General features: G+C 33.4%; 1 protein-coding gene across 6 annotated transcripts in view; it reads right to left on the minus strand.

Moving 5' to 3' along the window:
* The window catches only part of LOC118185541 (annexin-B12-like), a 57928-nt gene that overhangs the window by 30285 nt on the left and 2128 nt on the right, over window positions 1-25515 (minus strand). For 4 of the 6 annotated variants that reach the window (XM_085817465.1, XM_085817464.1, XM_085817463.1 and 1 more), the window contains exons 1-2: window positions 3362-3458; window positions 2842-2897 (exon numbers count right to left, since the gene is read on the minus strand). In XM_085817465.1, coding sequence (XP_085673591.1) covers window positions 2842-2850 — 9 coding nt within the window. In that variant the 5' untranslated portion in view covers window positions 2851-2897; window positions 3362-3458. Of the gene's footprint in view, window positions 1-2841; window positions 2898-3244; window positions 3270-3361; window positions 3459-25515 lie in introns of those variants that run through there. The other 2 variants (XM_085817462.1, XM_085817461.1) reach the window with 2 other exon arrangements.

Here is a 25515-nt window from a genome sequence, read left to right on the forward strand (position 1 = left end):
TATGGGAGATTATTTTTAGTGGCTGTGCATGATAGAAGTGGGGATTTGTGATTATTTGTTATTTTATTTATTTGTGAACCATAGTATGAATTTTCTGCATAGTGTGTCTGGCTGTCATATAAATACGATAGTGATTACATGGCAGTATGAAATTGGTATTTCTGTTGTTCGAAAAAGCATTAATGGTAAGTGCATTTTATTTTGTTCTTATTTTGTAGAATGTTATGTTCATTGTTTTTTCAAGTATGAATTTCTGTTGTTATTGTTTTTTTTTTGAATTGTTTGAAATTTATTTTAGTTATTTTGTTGATTAGTGCATACCGTCTAAATTGTGCAATTCGTAGATGTTTTTTAAAGTTGAAACAGAACGCTGTGTACATGGTATTCTTTGAAATTTATTGTTGTTATGTTAATTTATTAAAGCGAGGTGTGCATAGTTCGTAAATTCGTTCGTTGCCTAGATGGTGCCATTCGTAGATGTTTTTTTAAGTTAAAACATATCGCTGTGTACATGGACTCTTGTCAAATAATTTTGGTTAGAAACTTCACGGTTTTGCTATCTAAATTTTTTGATTTTGTTTCGGAATTTTAGCTTAAATTGTGTGTTCAAAATGTGGTTTTTGCATTCGCGAAAACCGTGTTTTTGGAGACATTTTAAAGTTTGAAATTTAGATAGCAATACGGCAGCGTGAAGTTTCTCGCCAAAAATATTTGGCGCCTTGAGGGCGTATATCAGCGTAGTTCCAATTCTATTATGATTGAACATGGAATGGAAGCAAATTGATTTAAAATTTCAATTTAAAAAATTAATATTATACCAATAATAGTAACTACTTGAATCTCTTTCAAGCAGTTGAAGTTCAAACATAACCAAACCAAAATAAATAAATAAAATAAAATAAAATTAAAAAAAGAAATCTGAAAGCTATCAGATTTTACATTATGCCCAAAGGGAAGTTTTTTTAACATTGTGTATTAAATACCATGTTCTTCGCACTTAAACTATAAAATTCAATTCAATAGCAATATCACATGAGCATATCTTTAGAATTTCTGATATACAGTCTCGCGCGCCGGAGATAAAAATATTTTTTTTTGCTTTACAGCACTGCCATTGCTCGCCTTGAAATCGTCGAGTTTGTTAAGCAAAAATTCGTTAAAGTATTACAAATTACGAAACTGATAATAAAACAAATTTCAAATTCGGGCTTCCAGATGACCATATTCAGTGGAAGATTACATTATTCAAAATTTGATGGCTCTGGGTACCGTTGTTTTATCACAATGCGAGAAACATACATACATTTATGCAGATTCTTCATTATTTAATTTCTTTAAATATAACACCGGTCTCTAATATTTGGTGGCAACAATTTGAAAAGTGAACCGACATTTATAGTGAACCAACGCAAAATGCCAAAACGAAATTCCTTCTGGGCCATACTGGAACAGTCTCAGATGCAAAGTAATTGTTCTACAAAGTCATCCTAAACTCAGAAATATTTTCAAAATGCTTTTGAAATCGTTGTTTCTGAATGATAAATTTCCATTGCTGAGTATGAACTTTAGGCAAATAATGTTTTGATTTTTAATATTTACCTATGTACACAATTGTTTTGTTAAATGTAAATTTTAATTAAATCAACAGTGAACCAACATTTATAGCGAACCAATGCAAAATGCCAAAATGAAATTAATAGCCCTTCTGAGCTAAAGCCCTTTGGGCTAAAAATTTTGGCAGCGATAACACTAATGTATTCCATGAGATCAGAAGCAGACTCAAGTTTAAGTAAGAAATTACTCCAAGTTCATCATAATATAGTATAAGTTATTCAAAGCAAGCAACTAGCTTCAGCAACTCAATTGGATCTAGACGTTTAGATCTTTACATACTTTGTAATGAATACCATAACATTAATTTGAAATCTATAAGATCACTAAAAAGTTATATCATAGACATTAATATTATGCCAAATTTTCAAGACTGAATAGCAGATTTTAGGAGAAGATAAGGATTTATGAATACACATAGAGAAACTAAATGATTCAGCTATTTTCATTATATGAAAAGAGCTTTTCTGCATTCTTAAGATTATTAAAACAGAGTAGGAAAATATGATGAAATATGTTATAATTACTGCAGTAAGCACTGGCAGACATAATAAATAAACAACTCAAATAGATGCAATGAAACATCTAATTTTTTCTCACTTACAAGTCCCAAAAATTCTATACTTTAAATACAAAACTTAAGACACATATACATCTAAAAAGGAGAGAGGCAAGTTTTAGATTTTTTGAAAATATGCATACGAAACCTCCCTGTGTGTTACATAATTTAGCAGAGATTTTTGCTTTAGACAATGCCAATTTGATGTTAGAAATCCTCTTCACTTTTATTTTTAATTACTATATTAATAAAAATCTTAAAGGCATAGATAGTCATTATGGCTAAGATATGGGTGTAGTTAGAGGGGCAGGGGGCAAAGTAGGGACATCTGTCCCCGGATGCAGCTTCCAGTGGGTGCCAAATTGATGCTATGAATTTTTAGAATGAAATTTTTTTACACTGTTGTCAAACAGGAGGGGCACGAGATCTTCAGTTGTCCACGTGTGATAAAAACCCTAGCTGCAGCTCTGGGCTAAGAATTTAAGGCTGGTTCTGGAAATTTACACATACTAAGCATAAATTTCCTATCTAAAAATTATGCTTAGCTAAGTCTAGTACTGATGATGTATAAAAGTAAACATATAAAAAAGAATTTCTTGGCAAATTATAAATATAATTTTAGATTACGGAGATATATGGAAATTTAAAAACGCCTTAAAAAAAAAACTCACCTCGGCCATTTTCAGGATGTCTTTTGCTTGAATTCAAACTTAAAAAGCTAGGCCACCTGTAAAAAGTTGGGCCATTAAGAAAAAAAATTAAATTTAAGACCGATTCCTGTTAACGAAAGACTGGTTAATATGAATTTTTTCCATAAATGTTACAAGTACTCATATTCGAGATCTAACTACTCCACTAAAACGCGGGAATTTTAAAAGCTTTAATAATTTTTGAAGAAATTTTTAAATATGAAAGGATATAAACAGTAACAACATAAAGTAGACAATTAAATGCATAAATGCATCCAGACTTTAACAAGTAATACTAAAAATGAATAACATATATATTTCATTAAAATAACTGTTAATATTTTCAAAGTAAATGAAATAAATATGTAGTAAAATAACTAAATACCGTCACAAAAAATGCGTTTATATACATATATACATAGAAATATGTCACTCATATTTAATGCTTAAATTTCCACCAATGCAAATAATAAATGAAACACAGGCTAAAGATATATCTTACTTGTCATATAGCAATAACAGGAAACTGGCAGTGTACACGGTTACGTCTGTCTATTCCGAGGCCACCAGTGAAAGTGACTCATAATTATAATGAAGAAAATTTTCCCTCGCGCGCGTCCAAAAAATTCCCTATAGTTTATCACCAGCAAAGGAATTTATCAAAGAGAAAGGGTGGTATGAAACGTAACGTAATTTGCTTTCGTTTCCGAGGGTATGAAAAATGCCACTCACTTACGAGGAGGTTATGTCTCGATAAGATTATTAAATCGAAAATATGCGAGTCGAGAATGCATCGTACCAAGAAAGTCTCTCAACTTTAGATTAGTAAATTGGTTTAAGGTTGATTTATGACTGATTCTAGATGTTTAAAATAATGCTATTAGTCTAAATTAGCGATGGAATTCCTATATGAAATAAATAAAATAATTAAACGATTATTCGGTGCAGAGGTACTTAATATAGGGCGTTAAAAATATTTTTTTTTCTTATATACTGGCGGCAAAAATTATCAGCGAGATATATAATAAATATATAAATTTAAACATACAACACACTCTTTCAATCAGATACATTATTAAGAAAATAATGCTATAAATTAAGTAGATTTTACGCTTTTAAACTTCGATATCTTCCGAAAATCCTAGTTTTAATGTTTCAGCGAATATAATCGATACAATAAAGTTGCTCTGAGCTGTTATAAACAAATTTTGCTTACATTAGTGGTTGGTTAATTGACAATAATAAAGCATACGAGAATTATCTCCTTAAGAACAATGCCTTCGTGTAGGAGCTTCTAAGAGAAACTGGGACGTGTTTACTTTAAATATAGGGAACACCACCCAAATCTTATACAGCCATCCCGATTAATCATCTCAGACGAATTACCATTGTCCAGCGGCTTTAGCTTCGGCTAATGGTGGGTCTTATATTAGAAAATTAAAATTTCTCAGTATTCCCCTTTAAACTATTTCTGTAACATACTCCGAAATTAGAAAATTAATATATATATATATATATATATATTACTTTGCAGGTTTAGCGCAGGTTATAGGCTCTTTAATTTACTCATAATTATATGTATATATTAGTTTCAGGGGGATGCGATCAACCTGTTAAGCATTTAGTTTTAGGTTCTGAACATAAAAAAAAAACTACTTTTATTCAAGTCTTGGTATTATCAAAACATTCTATACTTTATCTTGCTTAATTTATAGAACACGCTGTCAAATTAAATAAATGCAATTAAAATAAGGAATGCACTCGAGTTTTGCTTGGAGGAAAATTAAACAAATGCTTTCGAGTTTCGGAAAGAGGGTGGGATGTTCGTCTAATAATGATGATAGGGGTGCATGAGGCAAAAACGGTTGAGAACAGTTGCGTTAGTAACTTAACAGAAATAAGCAAGTCGGTTAAAAAATCCTGCTTAATTCGCATTTCATGTACAAAATGCTGTTTTTTACAAGAGCAATTACAACAGATTTATTTTCCAATTTATAACTATCAATACTATACACTAGCTTTATCATCCGATTGCAGCTATATATTAATTCTAAAAACATCGTTCTGAATATCACATGAAATCTATATTACTTGTAACGCGTAAGCAAGAAAGCAGTATGAAGCATGTATCTATAATAAGACGATTTTGTATGCCTCCATACATTATTGTCACATTTTTAATAACTTCAATTTTTATTTTATTATTTTTAAAAATGTATTGTAATTACATAGGCTGCATTACTCTAATTAATAAACAATGTTGCTAACGGCATATATTCACATATTAAAATACATCTTTTCTTTTTTTATTATTCTTTATTTTCAAATCGTATTCGAAAATTTCTGTTAGTAACATTTTGAAAGTCAGTAATGCGCACCGCATTATGCCTATCTATCGTTATTCACTAGATTATTTTCCACCATTATGTACTTTCAAATTAAAAGGTGCATTTTTTTTTCATTTCATTTATTTATTTAGAAATGCTGAATATTCCAGATAGAAAGCTTTTCCTTTTTTATTCTCATGTCAAAATTGAAACTTGAATGAAATGCATATTAACACACAGCTAAGCAAAACCATTTGACAGAAAGCAGTATTTAAAATAAAGGTTCAATAATTTTAATTATTTTTTAATTTCTGAGAATCAGAAGGGAAAATAAAAAATGATGAAGGATGTGCATGCAAAGGATTTCGATAACTAAAATACGGAGTTCTCGGCAAATGAAAAATTCCCTTTTTTCCCTACGATCTGCGCACACGTACCTCAAACAACCGCAACCTCCTTTTTTTCATTTTTTGGTTTCCCTTTTCATCTCAGAAACCAGATTGCGCTATTTTAGCCCTTTCTATTCGGTACACGCCTTTTCTATCTTCCAGACACATTCATTCATTCCCGCCTCCTTAGCGTGAAAGACAGTGAAACTGATATATAGGATAAGGACAGCAAACATTCTTGCCATAAATAAATAAAGAAGCAGTCACGCGAGCCTAGTGGCTAAGGCATTCAGAAAACCAAAAGGTCAAAGTTATGACTCAAAGCAGTTCCTTTAGTATCGCTGTTTTTATTTTCACAGTGAACTCAGAATAATTGTTCTTGCATCAAAACATATTTTGCAACATAATTACAACAGCATATTCTTTTTCTTATTACGATTGCTTAAGAAATGGACAATGTATTTGTGATAAACAAAGAAAATTTCGCCTTGCGGAATTTTCATAAATAAAATTTCAAAATATTTGGGAAAATCATAGACTGATAAATGCTTTTTTTCTTTAAAGGTTAAATTGAAAACAAAGAAGAAATGACGAGCGATAAACACCAATTTGTTACAATAACAGTATTAAAAAATCTGATGTGTACACCACATGACTTCCTTGTACGGAATATTAAATTATGCGCATTTTTTCTTGCATTCCATTTAAACTTATTGGATTGAATTAAAACTACTTCGCCGACAACGCATAAACCAAAATAGAATAAATGCATTCTTTAAAATTCACTCTAGTATTTGTTTACCATAGCGACACTCTGGCGCTAGATTCACTTAATAGTATTATATTTCGTTCATATTATAACTCATAATGCACAAAATTTATATCATTTAAAGAATAGAATTATCTAATCGTTGCCACATGTTCTATTCAAATACTATAATAAAGCTAGAATGATGTATAAAAGAAATTAAGCAAACAAAACAAAAAAGAAACAATTTTTCACAGACGATTGAGTATTTCTCATTCAATTAATTCAGTTCTCTCTTGGCGAGAAGGCAAAAATACATAAAAACTCAAAATATCTATATTAAAATTTACGAAGTAAATCTTAAACACTTACTTATTTCCTCGAAAAAATTCCAGAAAGGATTAAGCATGATTTAATAGGCAATAATAAATGAAGGCATTATCTTTGTTGTTGCGAAGCTAAGTTTCTCTAGATTGGCAACAATTCCACTAGTCTGCTGTTTCAAAACAATCAATGGCCGCCATGAAAAAAAGGCTTAGCGGCACTTAAACAACTTTAAAATTGTTGATAATTCTAAAAATATTGCATACAGATTTACTAAAGGCATAAAAACCTTAACCGGAAGATAAAAACAACATAATTCAATCATTTTTAAAGCAAAAAATGTACAATTTACAAACATATAAGAGTAAAGAAACTGAAATCACTCAGCCGGGTAACAGAGTGGATATATATATAAATATATTTATATACGCTTGGTGCGGCCGATTGCAACCAAAATACGAGGTGCTAATCTACATGTTATAGCAGTCCTATATACAAAATTTCAACGTTCTGAGGCTACTCGTTTTTGAGTTATGCGAGATACGTACGTACGTAGGTACATACGTTCGTACAGACGCCACGAAAAATTCTCTTCAGAATTCATTTTAAAGCAGTTTTTTAGTTTTTATGGAGGAAACGAGTCTTTTATTCTGTTCTTATGTACAGATATCACGCAAAAACATCGTTAAATTGCATTCGATAGCGGTCAAAATGGATATTTTTGTTGAAATATACTGCCTGAAATTTTTCGCGATTACAATACTTCCTTTTTATTTCGTACAAGGAAGTAAAAATAAACTTATAAGAAGGGAAAAAGTTAATTTAATTCCTGTTAGATAAAATAGATAATAATCAAAATGGTCATCTTAAATAAACTAAGTTTAGACTTTTAGAATACTACTCTAGTTATCAAAATTAAAAGATAATGACAGAAATAAAACGTAACTGATATTTAATAAAAAATTATTTATAGAAATTTGTACAAAACATAATTTAACATAAATTACAATGTTTGGCAGTTGGTTATTCGCAAAATAGTGAAATTAAAACCATATTTATGGAAGATGGGAAAAATTAAGTAACCTCTTGAGGTTACAATTTTTCTTTAATATGGACAGATATGCATACTTCACATCTTGATTTCATGGACTTTACCAAGGATTGGTCGAATCTTGTGGAATTGCATGCCACTCTTCTAAAAGTGGACTTTTCATTTCCTGGTGAGTCCGAGGAAGAATTTGGTGTTCTAAGGCATCCCACACATGCTCAATCGAGTTCAAGTCCGGTAAGTAAGGTGGCTAGTCCATTCAAGTGATATCTTCTGTTTGCAAGTATTCCGACACCACATATGCTCGATGAGGCCAAGCATTGTTATCCGTTAGCTAAAACTCTGAGTCAACAACACCCCTTTAACAGTCTAACTTGGGTTTTGAAAAGATATGCAGCTCGGTGCGGCCATCATGATTCCTCCCCAAACCATTAAACCGTAGTCGCGGAAATGGGATATTTCACGGACAACGGAAGGCAAGTTGTGTGTTCCTTCCTCTCTGCAGATCAAAAGACGTCCAGAATCCCTGTTCAGAGTATATCTGAATTCGTCAGTAAACAACACTCGAGCCAGTCGTCTGGCTCCACTGAACATGACGACGACGCCAGTTTACACAGGCCCCTCTACAAGCTGGAGTGAGCGAGAAACAAACCATTGGTTTTTTCGCATACAATCCGATCTCGTTCAGCCTTCATGCAGCATGAGAACGGCTAATTCGGGTTCCCGTGGCAGCCTGAAGGTCTAAAACTAAATCTCTTGTAGTTGCTTCTCGGCTTCTTCGAGCTGACAGTGACAGAAAACGGTCTTCTGATGCAGTTGTTGCTCTTAACCAGACTGTCTATCAACTATAGTGTACAGATAGATTTCTCCAGTTGTTTAGATGTATTATGGTTTTATGCATTCAGTTTAGCATCTACGAGGGCATTTCGAAAAGTAAAGATACAATGGCTCGCATTCCTTAAAAAAATAAATAAATAAATAAATAAATAAATAAAAGAGAAAAGAAAAGAAAAAAGCATTTATTTAGAAAACGTCAGTTACATCTTATTAACTGGGTTATTTAGTATTTTTCGACATATTCACCACCGCTATCCTAACATTTGTTAACTCGGTGCACAAGCTTTTGTATCCCACAGTCATAGAAGGTTGCCGCCTGTTGGAACCCAGCGCGCACACAATTTCCTGTACCCTAACTTGACAGTCACAACTTCATAAAGAGTTGTCATTGACACTTCCGGTATGATCTGATGCAATTCTTTCAATTTGAGACGTCTATTCGCAGGAATTACTTCCTCTGTTCTCTGAAGAAGGGCATCAGAGATCACAGATGGTCGACCTGTTCTTTGTTCGTCATGAACATCGGTCCTACCTTCAGAAGAATGACGACACCATTTCGTTACATTTTGTCGATTCATAATGTTTCCACAATCAGAAACAATTTCTTTGTGAATATCCGCTGGTCGCTGACCTTTTGCATGAAGAAAACGTATGACGGAGCGCACTTCGCATTTGAAGGGATTCTGAATCGCCGCAGCCATTTTAAACACGACCTACTCCAACCAGAATCAACGTTGAAATGCCGAACGACCGCGAGGAGAAAACTAATGGTTCAAGGTTAACACCTATGTTGCCAACTTGCTCACAAAACTTTTCTTTTCCTCTGGCGTACGGTGTATCATTACTTTTCGAAATGCCCTCGTAAAAATATATTAAATTATTTATCCCTTAACGCGCAAATAAAATATACATATTCCAATAATTTTATCTCAAAGTATGTATGGCCAAGTATATAAGATCGCTGAACACTGGTAAATCAAACCAGGTTCGGATCCCGATGAAAGAGTTGGCTCCAGGCCGTTTTCGTGGCTTTTCTCATGTGAAACATGAACACAAGCCAGTTCCTCTTAAAAAGTCTTTCACGATGACAAGGTTCTTTTTAGGTATATAGCCTTGATGCGCTTTACTAAATTCAATTTAACCAATAAGCAGTTTCAAGGCATGAACATGGGCATAGACAGCAGGGTGCAGTGAGGTGCCTTAGAACGCTTTCAAGCAAATGTATTTCTGCCAATTCCCCTAAATATTAGCCAACAGTAGCTAGCGAAAAGTTTGTTCTCTTTCTTGTTAAACTCATTAGTTTTATTTGCAGAAGGAAACGCGAAAAGTTTGTTCTCTTTCTTATTAAACTCATTAGTTTTATTTGCAGAAGGAAACGCGAAAAGTTAGCAGTGCTTTCGCCGGGACTCGAACTCCGGATCTACAGACGTGCTTCCAATAATATCATGAAAGATCTTGCTTCCAATAACGTCCTGGAAGCGTAAGTAAGGAGAGAGATTTTATATTCTCTCGACTTAAAGGACGACTGGGGTGGCGGTGACTCAGTTACTTAATCCTGGCGGTGACGGATTATCATTTACCATATTTTAGTGCGGGAGCCACTTGTTAAGTCATTATGTGTTTGTCAGAACAGGAAAATGAAAAATCAGCGAAGCCCTCGCCAGGAGTGGAATACCAATACTCCCGGAAGCAGGCCGGACGTACTTCCAATTACACCACGAAAGCAACCGATAAGGAGGAAAAAATACCTTACAACGCTATTAAATAGTTTTTTCTTCTGAACAAAAATTAAAAAAGCACGGGATCGAAATTTTAATCTTTTTCCACTATTAGACGCTCACGCAAATAATAAACAGCAGACCGGTCATTTAAGTCGGGATAACCTTTTGTCTATGTTCATTTTAAGGGATATGAATCAGTAGCGGATAACTGGTTAATAATATAATCTAAGGAAAAAACTGAGGGAAAAAAGGCAACACAACCTGTCGGAGAGGTCATTCTGTTAACAATAGCGAAACTATCTGCCACAGGCTTGGGCATTAATTCGAATCTCGGAAAAGGCATGGACGATATAAGTATACAGCAGGCATGGTTACACTGAGATTCGCGAGTGGTATGCTGCTTTCTGGCCCGTTAACTGTGACTTGCAAGCAACGCGCGGACCTTTCTTCCCTTAAATTTGACACATTATAACAATACTAATTTATTTTAGATACATAATTGTATTTTTAAATATAAATCGAAACAGCAAGCATTTTACACAATTAATAATTTATTACTCGTATTAGTATTTTCTTAGAATTATATCGTGGATATTAATTTAATTGATTTCAATTGCCTACAATGCGCTGATCGTAACAGAAAAAAAAAAAAAAAAAAAAAAAAAAAAAAAAAAAAAAAAAAGAGTGCTGTCAATAATTTTGTTTCTGTGAATTACTGCAATGGCCATATCCCGATTAGGACAAGTAATGGCCGTCTGAATAGCACAAAAGAGAAACACAAAAGTCTTTCAAAAAGTAATGTACTCTATTCCTCCCCTTTCCAAGTTTATTTTATTTCAGACTCTTTCTCCTTACAATTTTTCTATGCTGTACCTCTGCTTCTCAGAATCTGCGATCCAGTATCCAGGAAGATTAACTATTCCTAGTAGGGTACTATTTTTAATCAGCTCCTAGATAACTTTGAAGAAACTTCTTTCATACAGGGAAAACGCTGTCCACGTCTCTCAGGAGCTATTTCAATTTAGAAAAGAATTTAAAGTTTGATGGACTCTTACTTTATAGCGGATAAGGTAAAATTTAGTACTTATACTTGGTCATCAAAACTGCTGTGTTCAAAATGAACTGTTCTTTTCGTGCATTCTTTACACAATTTTAGCATTAATTAACATAATATACTGCTGTCAGACCTTTTTCCAATAGAATTTTCATCTGCTTGATGATATTTGGTAACCCTAAGCATAGGTCATCATTTTCTTTACCTGTGATTGTGCCTGTCGAAATTTTTAGGGTCGCATTGAGGATAAATTTCTTTGTGAAGTGAATTTCATTGTTGATTTAAAATCTCTATGCATTTTAACAACAGCGATTTTTCGAGATAGAAATCTTTCAGATCATCAAATCTTTGTTTCAATAATATTGCAATGTTCAGACTTTTCTCTTCATTAGCCAAACAATAAGGTTAGCAGCACAAACACTGTAAACCTTCCATCATAATACTGTACTGTATACTGATGCTAGCGAAACCGATTAAGTTGCAATATGCCCTCGTGTATTTCTGGTGGATGTTTTTACTTCCTTGTACGAAGTAAAAAGGAAGTATTGTAATCGCGAAAAGCTTCAGGCAGCATATTTCAACGAAAATATCCATTTTGACCGCAATCGAATGCAATTTAACGATGTTTTTGCGTGATATCTGTACGTAAGGACAGAATAAATGACTCTTTTCCTCCAAAGAAATTATAAAACTGCTTTAAAATGAATTCTGAAGAGAATTTTTCGTGGCGTCTGTACGAACGTACGTACGTACGTATCTCGCATAACTCAAAAACGAGTAGCCTCAGAACGTTGAAATTTTGTATATAAGACTACTATAACATGTAGATGTGCACCTCGTATTTTGGTTTCAATCGGCCGCGCCAAACGTATATAAATATATTTATAAATATATCCACTCTGTTACCCGGCTCAGTGATCTCAGTTTCTTTACTCTTATATGTTTGTAAATTGTACATTTTTTGCTTTTAAAAATGATTGAATTATGTTGTTTTTATCTTCCGGTTAAGGGTTTTATGCCTTTAGTAAATCTGTATGCAATATTTTTAGAATTATCAACAATTTTAAAATTGCTTAAGTGCCACTAAGCCTAATTTGATGGCGGCCATTGCTCTTGTTTACATTTGAAACAGCTGAGTAGCGGATTTGTTGCCGATCTAGAGAAACTTAGCTTCGCAACAACAAAGATAACGCCTTCATTTATTATTTAAATCATGCTTAATCCTTTCTGGAATTTTTTTGAGGAAATAAGCGTTTAACATTTACTTCGTAATTTTTAATACAGATATTTTGAGTTTTTATGTATTTTTGCCTTGTCGCGAAGTGAAAACTGAATTAAGTGAATGAGAAATACTCAATCGTCTGTGAAAAACTGTTTCTTTTTTGTTTTGTTTGCTTAATTTCTTTTATACACAGTTCTAGCTTTATTATAGTATTTGAATAGAACATGTGGCAACGATTAGATAATTCTTTAAATGATATAAATTTTGTGGATTCCGAGTTCTAATATGAACGAAATATAATACTGTTAAGTCAACCTTGCGCCAGAGTGTCGCTAGGGTAGACAAAGTGAATTTTAAAGAATGCATTTATTCTATTGTGGTTTATGCGCTGTCGGCGAAGTAGGTTTAATTCAATCTACTAAGTTTAAATAAAATGCAAGAAAAATGCGTATAATTTAATATTCCGTACAAGGAAGTCATGTGGTGTACACATCAGATTTTTTCTTTCTAGTTTTACACTTCCTCTGTTTGTTGATGTTTTTGGTCTTCTTGGCATTTGGTCATTTGGTACACACGACACATCCTACACGAACATGAATAGTCCACCGAGAGACTACTACGATCTACAGCCTAATCATAAACTTCAGTTGTGCAGTGCGAATTGACATATAAGCATCCACTTCTGAAGCAAGATTTTTGACTTTCCACAGTCACAGTGTCCCAAACTCTACTCAAACATTCAACATTTCTAAATGCTGACGTGATGGAAATTTGTTTTAGTTCAAACTTTCAGCTGCGAATAAACGAACGCATACAACTTACTTTACATTCGCAGCTCATTTTCAAGAATTAATATAAAATTTATAATTATTAATAGAAGTGCATCTAATTAAAACAGACTGGAAGATTTATGGTGGGGCCATCAAATCTCAATCTGTTTTCTCCGTATGGTTCAAAGAGCAGTAAACTGAAGAATAATATAATTATCATGGACATCTGATCAACAACCCGTATACAATACTTAACAGTAAATTGTCCTTTAAATCAGATGCCCATGACTGATAAAAACCTAAGCCATATAAATATCTGAAATACATATTCCATAGGAATATAGCCACAAATCTTCCTTGGCTAATGGTCCCATTTGTTCTGCTAGATGCGAAGATCAGTTAGATGGAATGACCATTCTGTTTTGTTCCCATCATGAAAGCCATGAAGTCAAACAATTTGTAGTGTTCAAATCGGAGTTTTCAGGACAAAGTTGAAATTTGAGAGCGTAAATTTCATTACAGTTTTATTACACACTTTTAGTCTTGTTACCTTGTGCATTATTTTAAATCACCTACTTATTACATAGGGTTTACGACATGATTATAACGTATCTTAGATCTAGCTAACAGCGCAAGTACGCGTAGTTTTAACTTGCATTGGGGGGGGGGGACTGGTAGTAGGACGAATCCTAAATCCCTTGAATCCGTATGGAAATTCTTATAGATTATAGAATCTTCCTAACTTCATATCTCTTAAATCCTTCAAAAACGCACAAATGCTAGGGGGAAAAAAAAAGCGTTCTCAATATATTAAAAGTTTCTAAATAAAGTAAAAACTGAAATTGCATTTGATGAAAAAAATACCTTAAAGTATACAATTTTATAGAATGCATTTCTATTTATTAAAAAAAAACTTCAGTAAATGAGTAGAACTCCAATTATCCGAATGTATTGTGACTGGACCCCATTCGGATAACTGGATCTTTTCCGAAGAAAGGGTCTACGTGCACTTTAATTAATTACTGTCCATACTGTATGTTGAAAATGGATGGAAAAAAAAAAAAAAAAAAAACTAGTTTAAAGAAAAAATGATTTTATTAATTAAAATGAAAAGGCAACCCTTTTATGTACATATTATATAGCGTACTCTACAGTATTTACAAGTGCTGAAAGTCATTGCATGCTGAACATCTCGGTCAAAGTAACCTATTTCACTGTCTTATCAGTTTTCGAGCAGCCAAGTCGCGCATCCGCTTGACAATAAGAAGTTGCATGTGGTCACACTCGGGTTGACGCTCGATCCACTTCAACGCAGTTTCAAGGCCGGCAAACGCTTCACTAGCTGATGGTCCCGTGTTTGCTTTAACTTCGACATTAAGATTATCGTGTCTGCTTCAACTTCGACATTAAGATCATCGTGTCTGCTTCAACTTCGAAATCAAGATCATCTTCTTCCTCGACGCTTTCTTCTCTCAGACTTTCAATAAGTTCATCATCATCATTTAGAGTTTGAAACCCAGGGTCTGACGAATCACACACCATCCACACTGCTGTATCCTCAGCACTAAATTCCGAACATCCAGGAAGTTTCAAAAGAATGTTTCTTAATTCCTCAAGTGACCCATCAGCCTCATCACTTCCTGACTCTTCCCTTTCCTTCTCCTGAACGTCTTTCTCTTTTTCCATCTCCTCTTCAGTTGATTCTGAAATTCTGAAAGCGATTCGGATAGTCGGAGTTCGGATAATTGGAGTTATACTGTACATGATTAAATTCTTATATTAATTTCTTTAACACAAGTTAGCTAAGATACAATAACACGCCGAACAAGTATTAATTTAGATGTCAAATAACAAAAATCATATTTTCGTATTTTCACAGGACTAGTTTCTGCAGCTGAGGGTGATGGTTCGGTAAAACCATTGAAACTAGTCCTGCGAAAATTTGAAAATATGACGTTGATTTTTGTTGTTTGACTTCTAAATTAATACAACTAATATATACTTACTTGAATATTCACGTAAAAATACATGCTTCAGCCAAAGTTCTTTTATATGTAACCATGGGAACTAATTTCAGATAAAAGCCTAACTTTGGAAATAGCATGGAATGCGATCCTGAAAAATTGTAGACGCAATGGACAAATGTATTTTTGAGTAACATTTCAAATTTTAATAGCTATGGCTGAATATTTTAACTACTAGATAATTGAAATCGTGCGGGGCACATGTAAATTCTTAAAAGGCTTCAGGACGTAGAAACAATACAGTCTATCTAGAGTTACCGAGACGATTCCAGTTAGTTTGCAGAAAATATGGCACGTCGATCAATTGGAAATTCTAGTACATTTTGCTAAATGCCATACTGAATCTGAATGGCACTTAGGCAAAGAATATGTATGTACATAGACGTTCTTTGACTTAGGCCGATCATGAGGCGATATAAATAATTGAAATATCATTGAAAATGCAACAATTGTGTTCTTATCGAATGAAAACTTCCATTATCATCAATAAAAGTAATCTTCACAAAGTTTCAAGTTTTAACGATGTTTTTACAAGTTTTGAGTTAAAAACCTTTAACGATACAGTAGTGACTTTTCTGGCACATAAGCTGAAAAGTTATATGCAGCAAACACATGTTAGATATTTCCAAACACAAGTTTAAAATCACAACAAACTTGTCAAATGAAGTAATAAAATAATGAATACTGAGATGAAGTATATAACATTCAGATGATCATAGATGTGAAACAAGAATAAAATCATAAAGCATGAGATACATGGGACTTCCCTAAAACGCGGAGTTTGACTCGGGCCTCGGCTCAGGCATTCAGCAGCCGTATTGCTCGATTTGTTATTAAAACAAGCTAAAATTATATGCATACTTCTTCGACCATTATGATTTAGAGTAAATAAAAACTGAGCTTAAGTGCGAGAATAGTTGCAGACATTGATAATTTTTTTTTTCGGGGGCCGGGTTGATTTTGGCATAAATTTTGATAATTCACATAATCAAAATCATTTTAATGAGGCTTTATGTGCACGATACAAGAATAAAGGAGAGAAAAGTCGTTTACTAAATTTATGCTCGTAACACGTTTTGGAGTTCACAGCAATTAATAAAACTGAATATAACAAGGAATTAGTTTTTTTTTTCTCTTTTTGTTATATTATAGTAATTGTATGATTATTCTTTCAAATGTGCATTATTACCAACAGGTACACCTTGCATAGTTAAAAGGGTGGGAGGCACATTTCTATATTTTCCGATCTACTCCGTCGATTAACGGAATTTAACTTGCGTTTTTATTGTCTCAAAAGCGCAACTTAGGATATGTATTAGATTTATATATAGCATTGTTCTAGCATAGGTATTCTGATGTAAAATCGGATTTTTTTTCAAATGACATACCTGTTCCCCCCCCCCCCATATTTCAATTCTATGACTCATCATGTTAAAATGCCACGTTTTGTAAAAATCGCTCGAGCAGATTTTAAAAAAAAATTACCTGTCAAAATTTTAGTTCTTCAGTATTAATTGAATTTGGTTGATACTTACTAATATATTTTTTATTATTTATTTAACTTACTCGATTCCTTCTTTCACAGTTCGAAATGTACATTCAATCCAAGCACGTTTAAAATTTGGCACATTTGCCCTAAATGATAAAAACGCCAGATGTGCTTTACGCACCCTGTTCATCGGCGGAAAATACAAAATTTGACATTTTGGCTGCCAATGAATGAACGGTTGTCACTACAGCGCATCTGATTTGCGCAACTGGCAGGATATTTAAGAGGAGAAATTACGATTCCAGGTCATAAATTCTTCCATTCCGTGTACTCTGGTAGACAGTAACTATGCCTCGCATACAGGTGCGCGAACGGCATGCGCAGATGTCAGAATTTGAGAGAACTCGTGTAGTTGGGCTCAGAGAAGCCGGTTGGTCTTATCGGCGAATAGCTAGACATTTGAGCAGGAGCGATGCCACTATTAGACGATGTTGGCAGGAATGGGTGAACCATGGCCGCACACAGCGTCAAGAAGAAAGCGGTAAGCCTAGAGAAACGACAGAACGTGAAGACCGAGCAATCGTCAAAGCGGCAATCACAGCCCTAGATGCATCATTATCATCGACTGTACGTGCAACTAGTGCTTCAGTGACCGCAAGAACCATTCATAGAGGGCTGACAGAAAGGGGGGTTGAGGTAACGGCGCCCCTTGCGCCGACTACCATTGACATGTGTACAACGTCAAGCCCGTTTGCAGTGGTATCCGGCTCATTCGCACTGGAATGTCACTGACTGGAGTAGAATAGTCTTCAGTGATGAGTCCCGCTTTGAACTGAGCCCCGATGACCAGTGAAGGCGAGACTGGAGACGCCCCGGAGAACGGTGTCATACCAACCTGACTGTCTTCCGGCAGATAGGCCGACAACCAGGAGTGATGGTCTGAGGTGCCATTTCATTTCATAATAGAGCCCCTTTGGTTGTCATCCGTCGCAACCTTACAGCACAGCGGTACGACGACGAAGTTCTAGCCCGTTGTGTTGCCCTTCATGTCACGCCACCCTGGGCTTACATTTCAGCAAGATAATGCCCGCTCCCACACTGCACATGTTTTTACTGCTTGCCTTAGTGCTTTCTGAACATTACCTTGGCCAGCAAGGTCGTCAGAATCTCTCCCGCTGAGCACGTTTGGAGCATTATGGGCAGGACCCTCCAACCAGCTCGGGATGTTGACAATCTAACGCACCAATCGGACAGAATTTGGCACGATATCCCTCAGGAGGACATCCGCAACCTCTATCAATCGATGCCAAGCCGAATAACTGCTTGCATAAGGGTCAGAGGTAGACAAACGTGCTACTGACATTTTCACTTCAATAAATGTGAAGCTCTATCACTTCAATAAATCATCCAATTTTTCTCAAACTGTAATCATTTCTTTTTCTGTACATGTACATCACTTCTACCGATTTTCGTCCCATTCGGATAACTCCTTCTTGGTGCGTCTTTTTTTTTTTTTTTTCCTGTCTAAGAGTGTATTTGAAAGAATGAACGATGCACCTTTTTTACCGCCCGTGCACAATGAGAAAAGGAAAATAGGCTATAAATTAAGAATTTCGCCAAGGGAATTATTCTTGGCACAAACTAAAAAAGTGGGATAAGATAAATTTTTAAATTTCTCAGTAAGCTGCCCGCCAAATTTACAAAATTTAATATTTGGGCATAATTTGAGCATAATCGAAATATGAAAAAAAAAATCGGTATACCATTTCAGAAAATGTCCGATTTTGTGTCATGAAAAACGTAGGGCCCTAGTCTGGACACCGTCGAGATGGAAGAACGGGTCGTTTTTTACGATCTACTCGACAGAGAGCGAGTGTAGTTAAATTTCGTCAATCGGGCCAAGTAGAACGAGAGATTTTTGGTCTTACTCGGCAAAAAGACTCTGAAGGCATAGAAACTGAATTTGTTGTGGACGTTTTGCTGAGTCAATATATGGGATAATTTGATAACTTAAATGTTAATTCCAGAATGAATTAAGCATGATTTAATCCGCAATAATAAAAGAAGGCGTTATCTTTGTTGTTGCAAAGCTTAATTTCTCTAGATTGGCAACAAACCCACTATTCTGCTAAGTTTCAAATGTAAACAAATACGGGTGCTATGCTAAAAAAAGAAAAAAATTAGGCTTAGCCGTACTTAAACAACTTTCAAATTGTTGATCATTCTACAATTATTGCATGTAGGTTATCTCAAGGCATAAAAACCTTAACCGGAAGTAAGAACAACGTAATCAATCCATTTTAAAGCAAAAAATGCACAATTTACCAACATATAATAATAATAAAAACTGAGCTCACCAAGCCAAGTAACAGAGTGAATATATATATATATGTAAAATATAACAAAATACGATAGTTGCTTTAAAAAATAATTGGCGGCCTCAAAATTAACATTATAGATTTGGTGCTCTGCCCCCTAAATTCATCTGGTCTCCCAAATTCAAGACCATTCCAAATTATGTAACATTGCTTGAAAAAGGTAACTAAAACTAATACTGAGCAATCATTGCTTAGAGTGCTTTCTGCACATACAAGATATAAATGCTGAGTCATGCTTCCCTTTTTTCCTGAATTCTGTCATGCAAACAGCTCTGTGCACTTATGCTTCCCTGCTTAAAATGATGTCGTAGCTTTTTACTTGTGTATACAAAAATTATTTGTATTCAAACAGGATCAAAAAGTAATTTATCTACCAAAGAAATAATGTTTGATGTGCCTAGAAATAAAAATGGTGATTCGCCAAAATTACTTTTGTCAACTTCTTACTCCTGCCTGCTACGCAACCATGCTTACAATCAGAAGTTAAACCGGATTCATGACTGCACATTTAGTGATATCACACACACACACACACATATATATATATATTTATATACTTTCCATGCAATCGATTGTAACCAAAAAGGGAGATGCACAACTACATATTGTTGATAGATTAACTGAAGGATACCAATGCATATCAAAATAGTTGGGCATCAGTGGTCCTTGGTCCTATAATGTCCCTGTTGTGAGGTGGAGCAGTAAATTTAGATAAGTTGTTAAAAACTCAATAAAACTGAATGCCATTAATTAGAACCAAAAGACACTAGAGACCAATAAAGCCGTCGATGATCAAGACCTATGGGTTTTCAGTTATTAGTGTAAAGCAGTATAATGCTAATGAAATGGAAACAGTTCTCAAAGCAGTGAATGATAATTTTTTGGTAGTGTAATGTAACATTCCAAAATTTTTTAAAAGACTCCACTAAAGATATTTTGATATTGAAAGCAATTTCTTTAAATAAAACAGTAACTGCAGACAAATGATAAAAACTGTAACAACATTTTTTTAAATTACATGAGTTCCTTATAATTTTTACCTCTTTATTTAAGTACAATTTATGAGGGTTTTTTTTTTTTTAATGTAACAGTTATAAAAGAAGTTTTTGTCTGAATCAGTCAGACTGATCTAAAACTAGTAAAACTGACAGAAAGTTGCACAAAGATAATAATAAATTTTATATTATTTATATAATTTTTCATTTAAATTTAATATTTTAGTATATGTCCATAAATTTCATTTAACATACATTTGATAGATGTTATTAGATTATTTATGAAGAAACCAGTTTACTATAGCTCACCTAAATGGTGATTACTAAGAAATTTAAAAAATTACATTTTGGTATCCTTTAATACTACATAAAATTCAACTTCAGATTAGCATTAGTTTGGGAAGCTCCGCACAGCTATAAAAACAATGTCAATTTGAAGATGAGTTTTGCGTATTTTAAAATAGCAAGCTGGTTACTTCGTTTCCATCCAGAAGATAAGTACTTGAAATGATTATAAAAATCCCAAAATTCACATTCACTCAGAAAGGACAAATCCACTTATAACTTAAATTTATTCAAATGTCAGTAAGTAATCAAAGTAATTGTTTGAAAGTGCCATATAAAGTAGAATCAAGAGCTAATTGAAAACTTCATCAATATTAGGTTTAGAAAAAGCATAAGTTGAAGAATATTTTATCAAGTTTACATTTTTTGTCCACTTGTACATTACATTTTTAATAATTGGATTAAAAATTCCTTTTTAAATCTCTCATATGAAATCGCTGTAAGAAATAAATACAATCTAATTTAAATTTGTATTTTTTGATCAATTGTGAAACAAGTTACTTAAATCTATTAGATAATGAGACATAGTTAATAAGTTAGACTAAATAAATGAGATTTTATTTAAAATTGCTGTAATAAAACTATTTTATTTGCTATTTAAACATATTTTTAAAGTTTCAGCATTCTTGTTTTTATTACAGGAAATATTGCCTTGTAAAATACACATTTTAATATTTAAACTGTGACAAGGGCTAGATATATTTCTATAATTATAAATAATTCTTAAAATCTTAGTTAAAGTGTGTACTTTATTTTATGTCATTGGAAATCCACATGCACCATTTTAACATCTAGTGTCATTATTTAAATGAAATAGTTTGCACACATGATATTTAAACATGCAACTCAAGAGTAGGTTTCAATTTTTTTAAAGAAAATTCCTTCTCCAGTAATAACTATGCAGTGCTCTCATCATATCTCATGCAATGTTTTAGATCATATTTTCTTCATTTTATAGACAGGATAATAGTGTTTACGTTTTGCTAGATTCGCTTGAACTGCTTTTTATACTTGAATATTATTATAAAAGGAGACTATAAATTCAATTAACTATTTTTGTAAACATAATTTTTTACTTATCAGTATCTTTAAATAAAACATTTGATTACTTTCCGATTATTTGCACTTTTCACCAAAAATGTCATGAACTTGTTTTTGGAGAGGAACACTTGTCTGATTATCTTTACATCTATTTCAACAATGCATCTAGTGCTGCCAAATTTTTATACTCTTCTTTTCCATACAGTATATGCATTCTTCTTGTTTTTTTATGCTCTTGTACTCCTAACATATGCAGTGATATTTTATTGCTAAAAAAAAAAGAGACTCGTATAAACTCAGCACCAAAATCCTAAAATGGGAAGGGGAAAAAAAAGAGGCATATGATGCCCTTGAGTAAGCCACACTCCGCTATATGCATGAAGAAAGCTAAGTCCAAGATTTCAGCAAAGATGATGCAAACTGCAGTATGCGGTCCACTGCTATGCTAACATGCTATGAATCCCATAGAACGGATTATAATCTGCAGTCACACTGGTAAAAATGTCCAGAGAAATGTAAAGCTGTCTGTGAGGATGTTATGTATGTATATTAGTGACTATGTAAATATTTCTAGCTGACATTCATGGTATTCAAGTCAAACAACAAAAATGAGCATTATATTTACAAAATTTTCACAGGACTAGTTTCGATGGTTTTACTGAACCACCATCCTCAGCTGCAAAACCGCAAATGAACAAGATAGGAAATAATGATTAGATAAGAAAGCCTGGACAAGAATAAGCAAGTGGCACCATCTGTTGGTAAAACCAGAACTAAAACATAATTTCTTTAAAGGTCGAAGGCAAATTTGGATTGGAATTAGGATCGTTAACTAGAACAGAAAGATTTTTATGAATGTGAAATTCCATCAATTAGCTATAAAGTTGCACATATTTTGCAGAAATTTAACTTTCGGGTTGTTTATTCTCCCATCAATAAAGTTCCGAGTTCCATACTCAAGGACCCCATTCCGGATATGAATTCCTAGGGTATGTATAGGATTCCTTGCCAGTGTGGTTTAATTTACATTGGCCAAACTAAGAGAGCCTTAAAATTTCGCGTCAAGAAACATGAGGCATACGTTAGAAAAAAGGAAACACAGAAGTCTTCTGTTGCTCAACATTGTTGGTCCGAAAATCACACTTTCAATTTTTCTGCTGCCAAAATTATTCAAAAAACATCTTCTATTGGAGAACTGGATTTTCTAGAGGGATTTCACATTCATAAAAATCTTTCTGTTCTAGTTAACGATCCTAATTCCAATCCAAATTTGCCTTCGGCCTTTAAAGAAATTATGTTTTAGTTCTGGTTTCACCAACAGATGGCACCACTTGCTTATTCTTGTCCAGGCTTTCTTATCTTATCTAATCATTATTTCCTATCTTGTTCATTTGCGGTTTTGCTGCTGAGGATGGTGGTTCGGTAAAACCATCGAAACTAGTCATGTGAAAATTTTGTAAATATAACGTTGATTTTTGTTGTTTGACTTCTGAATTAATATTTATTTGACATTCATGGTATAAATATTTTTAAACAATATGGTGTGTCGCCTCATCAGTACTTTTTTTATTATGATTTGGGTGTACAGGTAACCAGAAAGTACCTTTTCAAATATCATTGAACTTTCCCATACCATTCAGACCAACCCTGTCTGCCCCTAAACACTCAGCTTTTTTGCATACTGTAACAAAAAGTTAGATGTTCAATTATTGTTCTTTCCTGAGATTTGCAGAATAGAAGAAACATATGGGCAACCCAAATGCAAATAATAAATTCACATATTACTTGATGCTTATTTACAATATGCCCACTGCATAAAGCATTGGGTTTTATTGTATTCCAAATGATATACATTACATAGAAGCATAGCCAGTTGAAAGTTAAACCAGCTTATTGAAATGAAGTATATTATTTCTGAGTATGCAGCAAATTTCAGAATTTTTTTTTATCTTACAACCTACAACCTGTTTCACAAGTGCAAGATTTAATTATTTTAAAAGGAATGTACTTAGTTAATCATTTATTTTTAGAATCTAATCACTAACAATTTAACTATTTTATTTTTTAAATTAATATTAACCCTATTAAAAGAGCTGACCTTTCACGTTAAAAGGGAAAAAAAAACAAAAATAAAATAAACTCTCGATATTTATAATATATTTTATAATTAACACTATTCTAGACAAGTAATTTTTTTATTCAAGGAAATGCTGTTTTCATTCAAAACAGTCTTACACACACACACACATACATATACAGTCAAAAGTCATTAATTCGGACACCCATAATCCGGAATGATCTATAATCCGGACCTCAAAGCTACAAACTTTCTGCGCATACGTGTGCGCGTAAGACCTTTATGGCTGCGAATATGCGTGTGTGCATGTGTATAAAACGTTTACGCATGCACGTTTAATGTATAACAGACGGTATAAGCTAAGCTAAAATTATCTAATTCAGTTAATGTTGCAGATTGCGTTGTTCCTTAATCTTCGAATTGGATCTGGCTTATTATTTTTTGCAGACTGTTAGAGCAATTTTATAAAACTAAGCTTGAACTTTCGATTGTATCAAATAGAATTTCCAATATATATTTGCTAATATGTAAGGGATCTAAAGCGAAAGTATGCTTTGAAATCCGAAATCTGTTTATCAATTTCACGCTGCTAGGCGGGGGGAACGCCGCGGCGCGCAATGAATTGGAAGTTGATCTGTCAGCACTATCCTTATCTTCAAGGCAGATGTTTTTGATTTATTTGGCTTATAATTCCTTACTAAATGTAGTATTTCATCTCGATGTACTCGGTCTTTGATATGATTTAAAACAAGTTCCTCGTCATTATAATTCGCTTCCGATAGTGAAGAAAGTGACAGAGGTTATTGAAAATGAAAAAATTTCGATTGACAAATTAGTCGGTATTCTCGACACAGCAATTATAGGACTTGAACAGCGGAACTTTGTAACTAAACAAGAAATTATGTCTGTTTAATAGAATTAAAGAGAAAGTATTATCACATGAAACGAAGCAACTTAAACAACTTACATTGTAAGAAATGTTTAATAAAGTAAACAAATAAATATTAAGCTTTTTCTTTTTGTAAATTTTGATACCCTTTAGATCATAATTGTTCTTTATTTCATAAATTACGCTTTCATATTTTTAATTTTGTAATTTCTGCATGGCATCTTACCAAATTTAAACTGATGATCTACAATCCGGAAAAATCGATAATCCGGAATCGCCGAAGTCCCGACGAGTCCGGATTAACGACTTTTCACTGTATAATATATAAAACAGTCTTACATACACTTACATACAGAGAAAGCAATTCCCAAAATATTCCACACACACATATTATACAGAGGCTCCCAAAAGTGTTCGTACACTTATGATTTTCATTGAAATCGGGCTCTATCCATTAATTAAAAAGTAAACTTTCTGAGTGAGATTTTAATAATAAGATCTATAATCTATTCGTAACAAAATTACATGAAATATTTTAAAAATATAGCGAAACTTTATTTTTAAGAAATTAATAATAAAAAAATTACAACATTTAATCTTACAAAAGTCTTCATACACGTCAAAAAAATCTTGACATATTAGTAAATATTTAAATTTTTCGTTAAAATAATATTAGTAGGATATCCTTCAGCATCCACAACAGCTTTTAAATGTCTGCGAATAGATTTATAGTTTTTTTTTTTTAAATTTCTGTATCAATGTTCATCCATTCTTCCATCATGGCTGTTTTGAGTTCGCTTTTTGTTTTGATGTCGTGTTTTCGTACTCTAACCTCCAGCTCTTTCCAGATGTGTTCTATGGAGTTTAAATCTGGCAACTGAGGTGGTGCTTTCAAAAGCTGTGGACAATTATAGAAATATTACAGGCAAACGTTGAGAGACGTATACTTAGGATCGTTATCATGATTAAAAATAAAGT

The sequence above is a fragment of the Stegodyphus dumicola genome, chromosome 5 (genome assembly GCF_044657685.1).
Source record: "Stegodyphus dumicola isolate Sdum_Otavi_A_Nest chromosome 5, ASM4465768v1".
Taxonomy (NCBI): Eukaryota; Metazoa; Arthropoda; class Arachnida; order Araneae; family Eresidae; genus Stegodyphus; species Stegodyphus dumicola.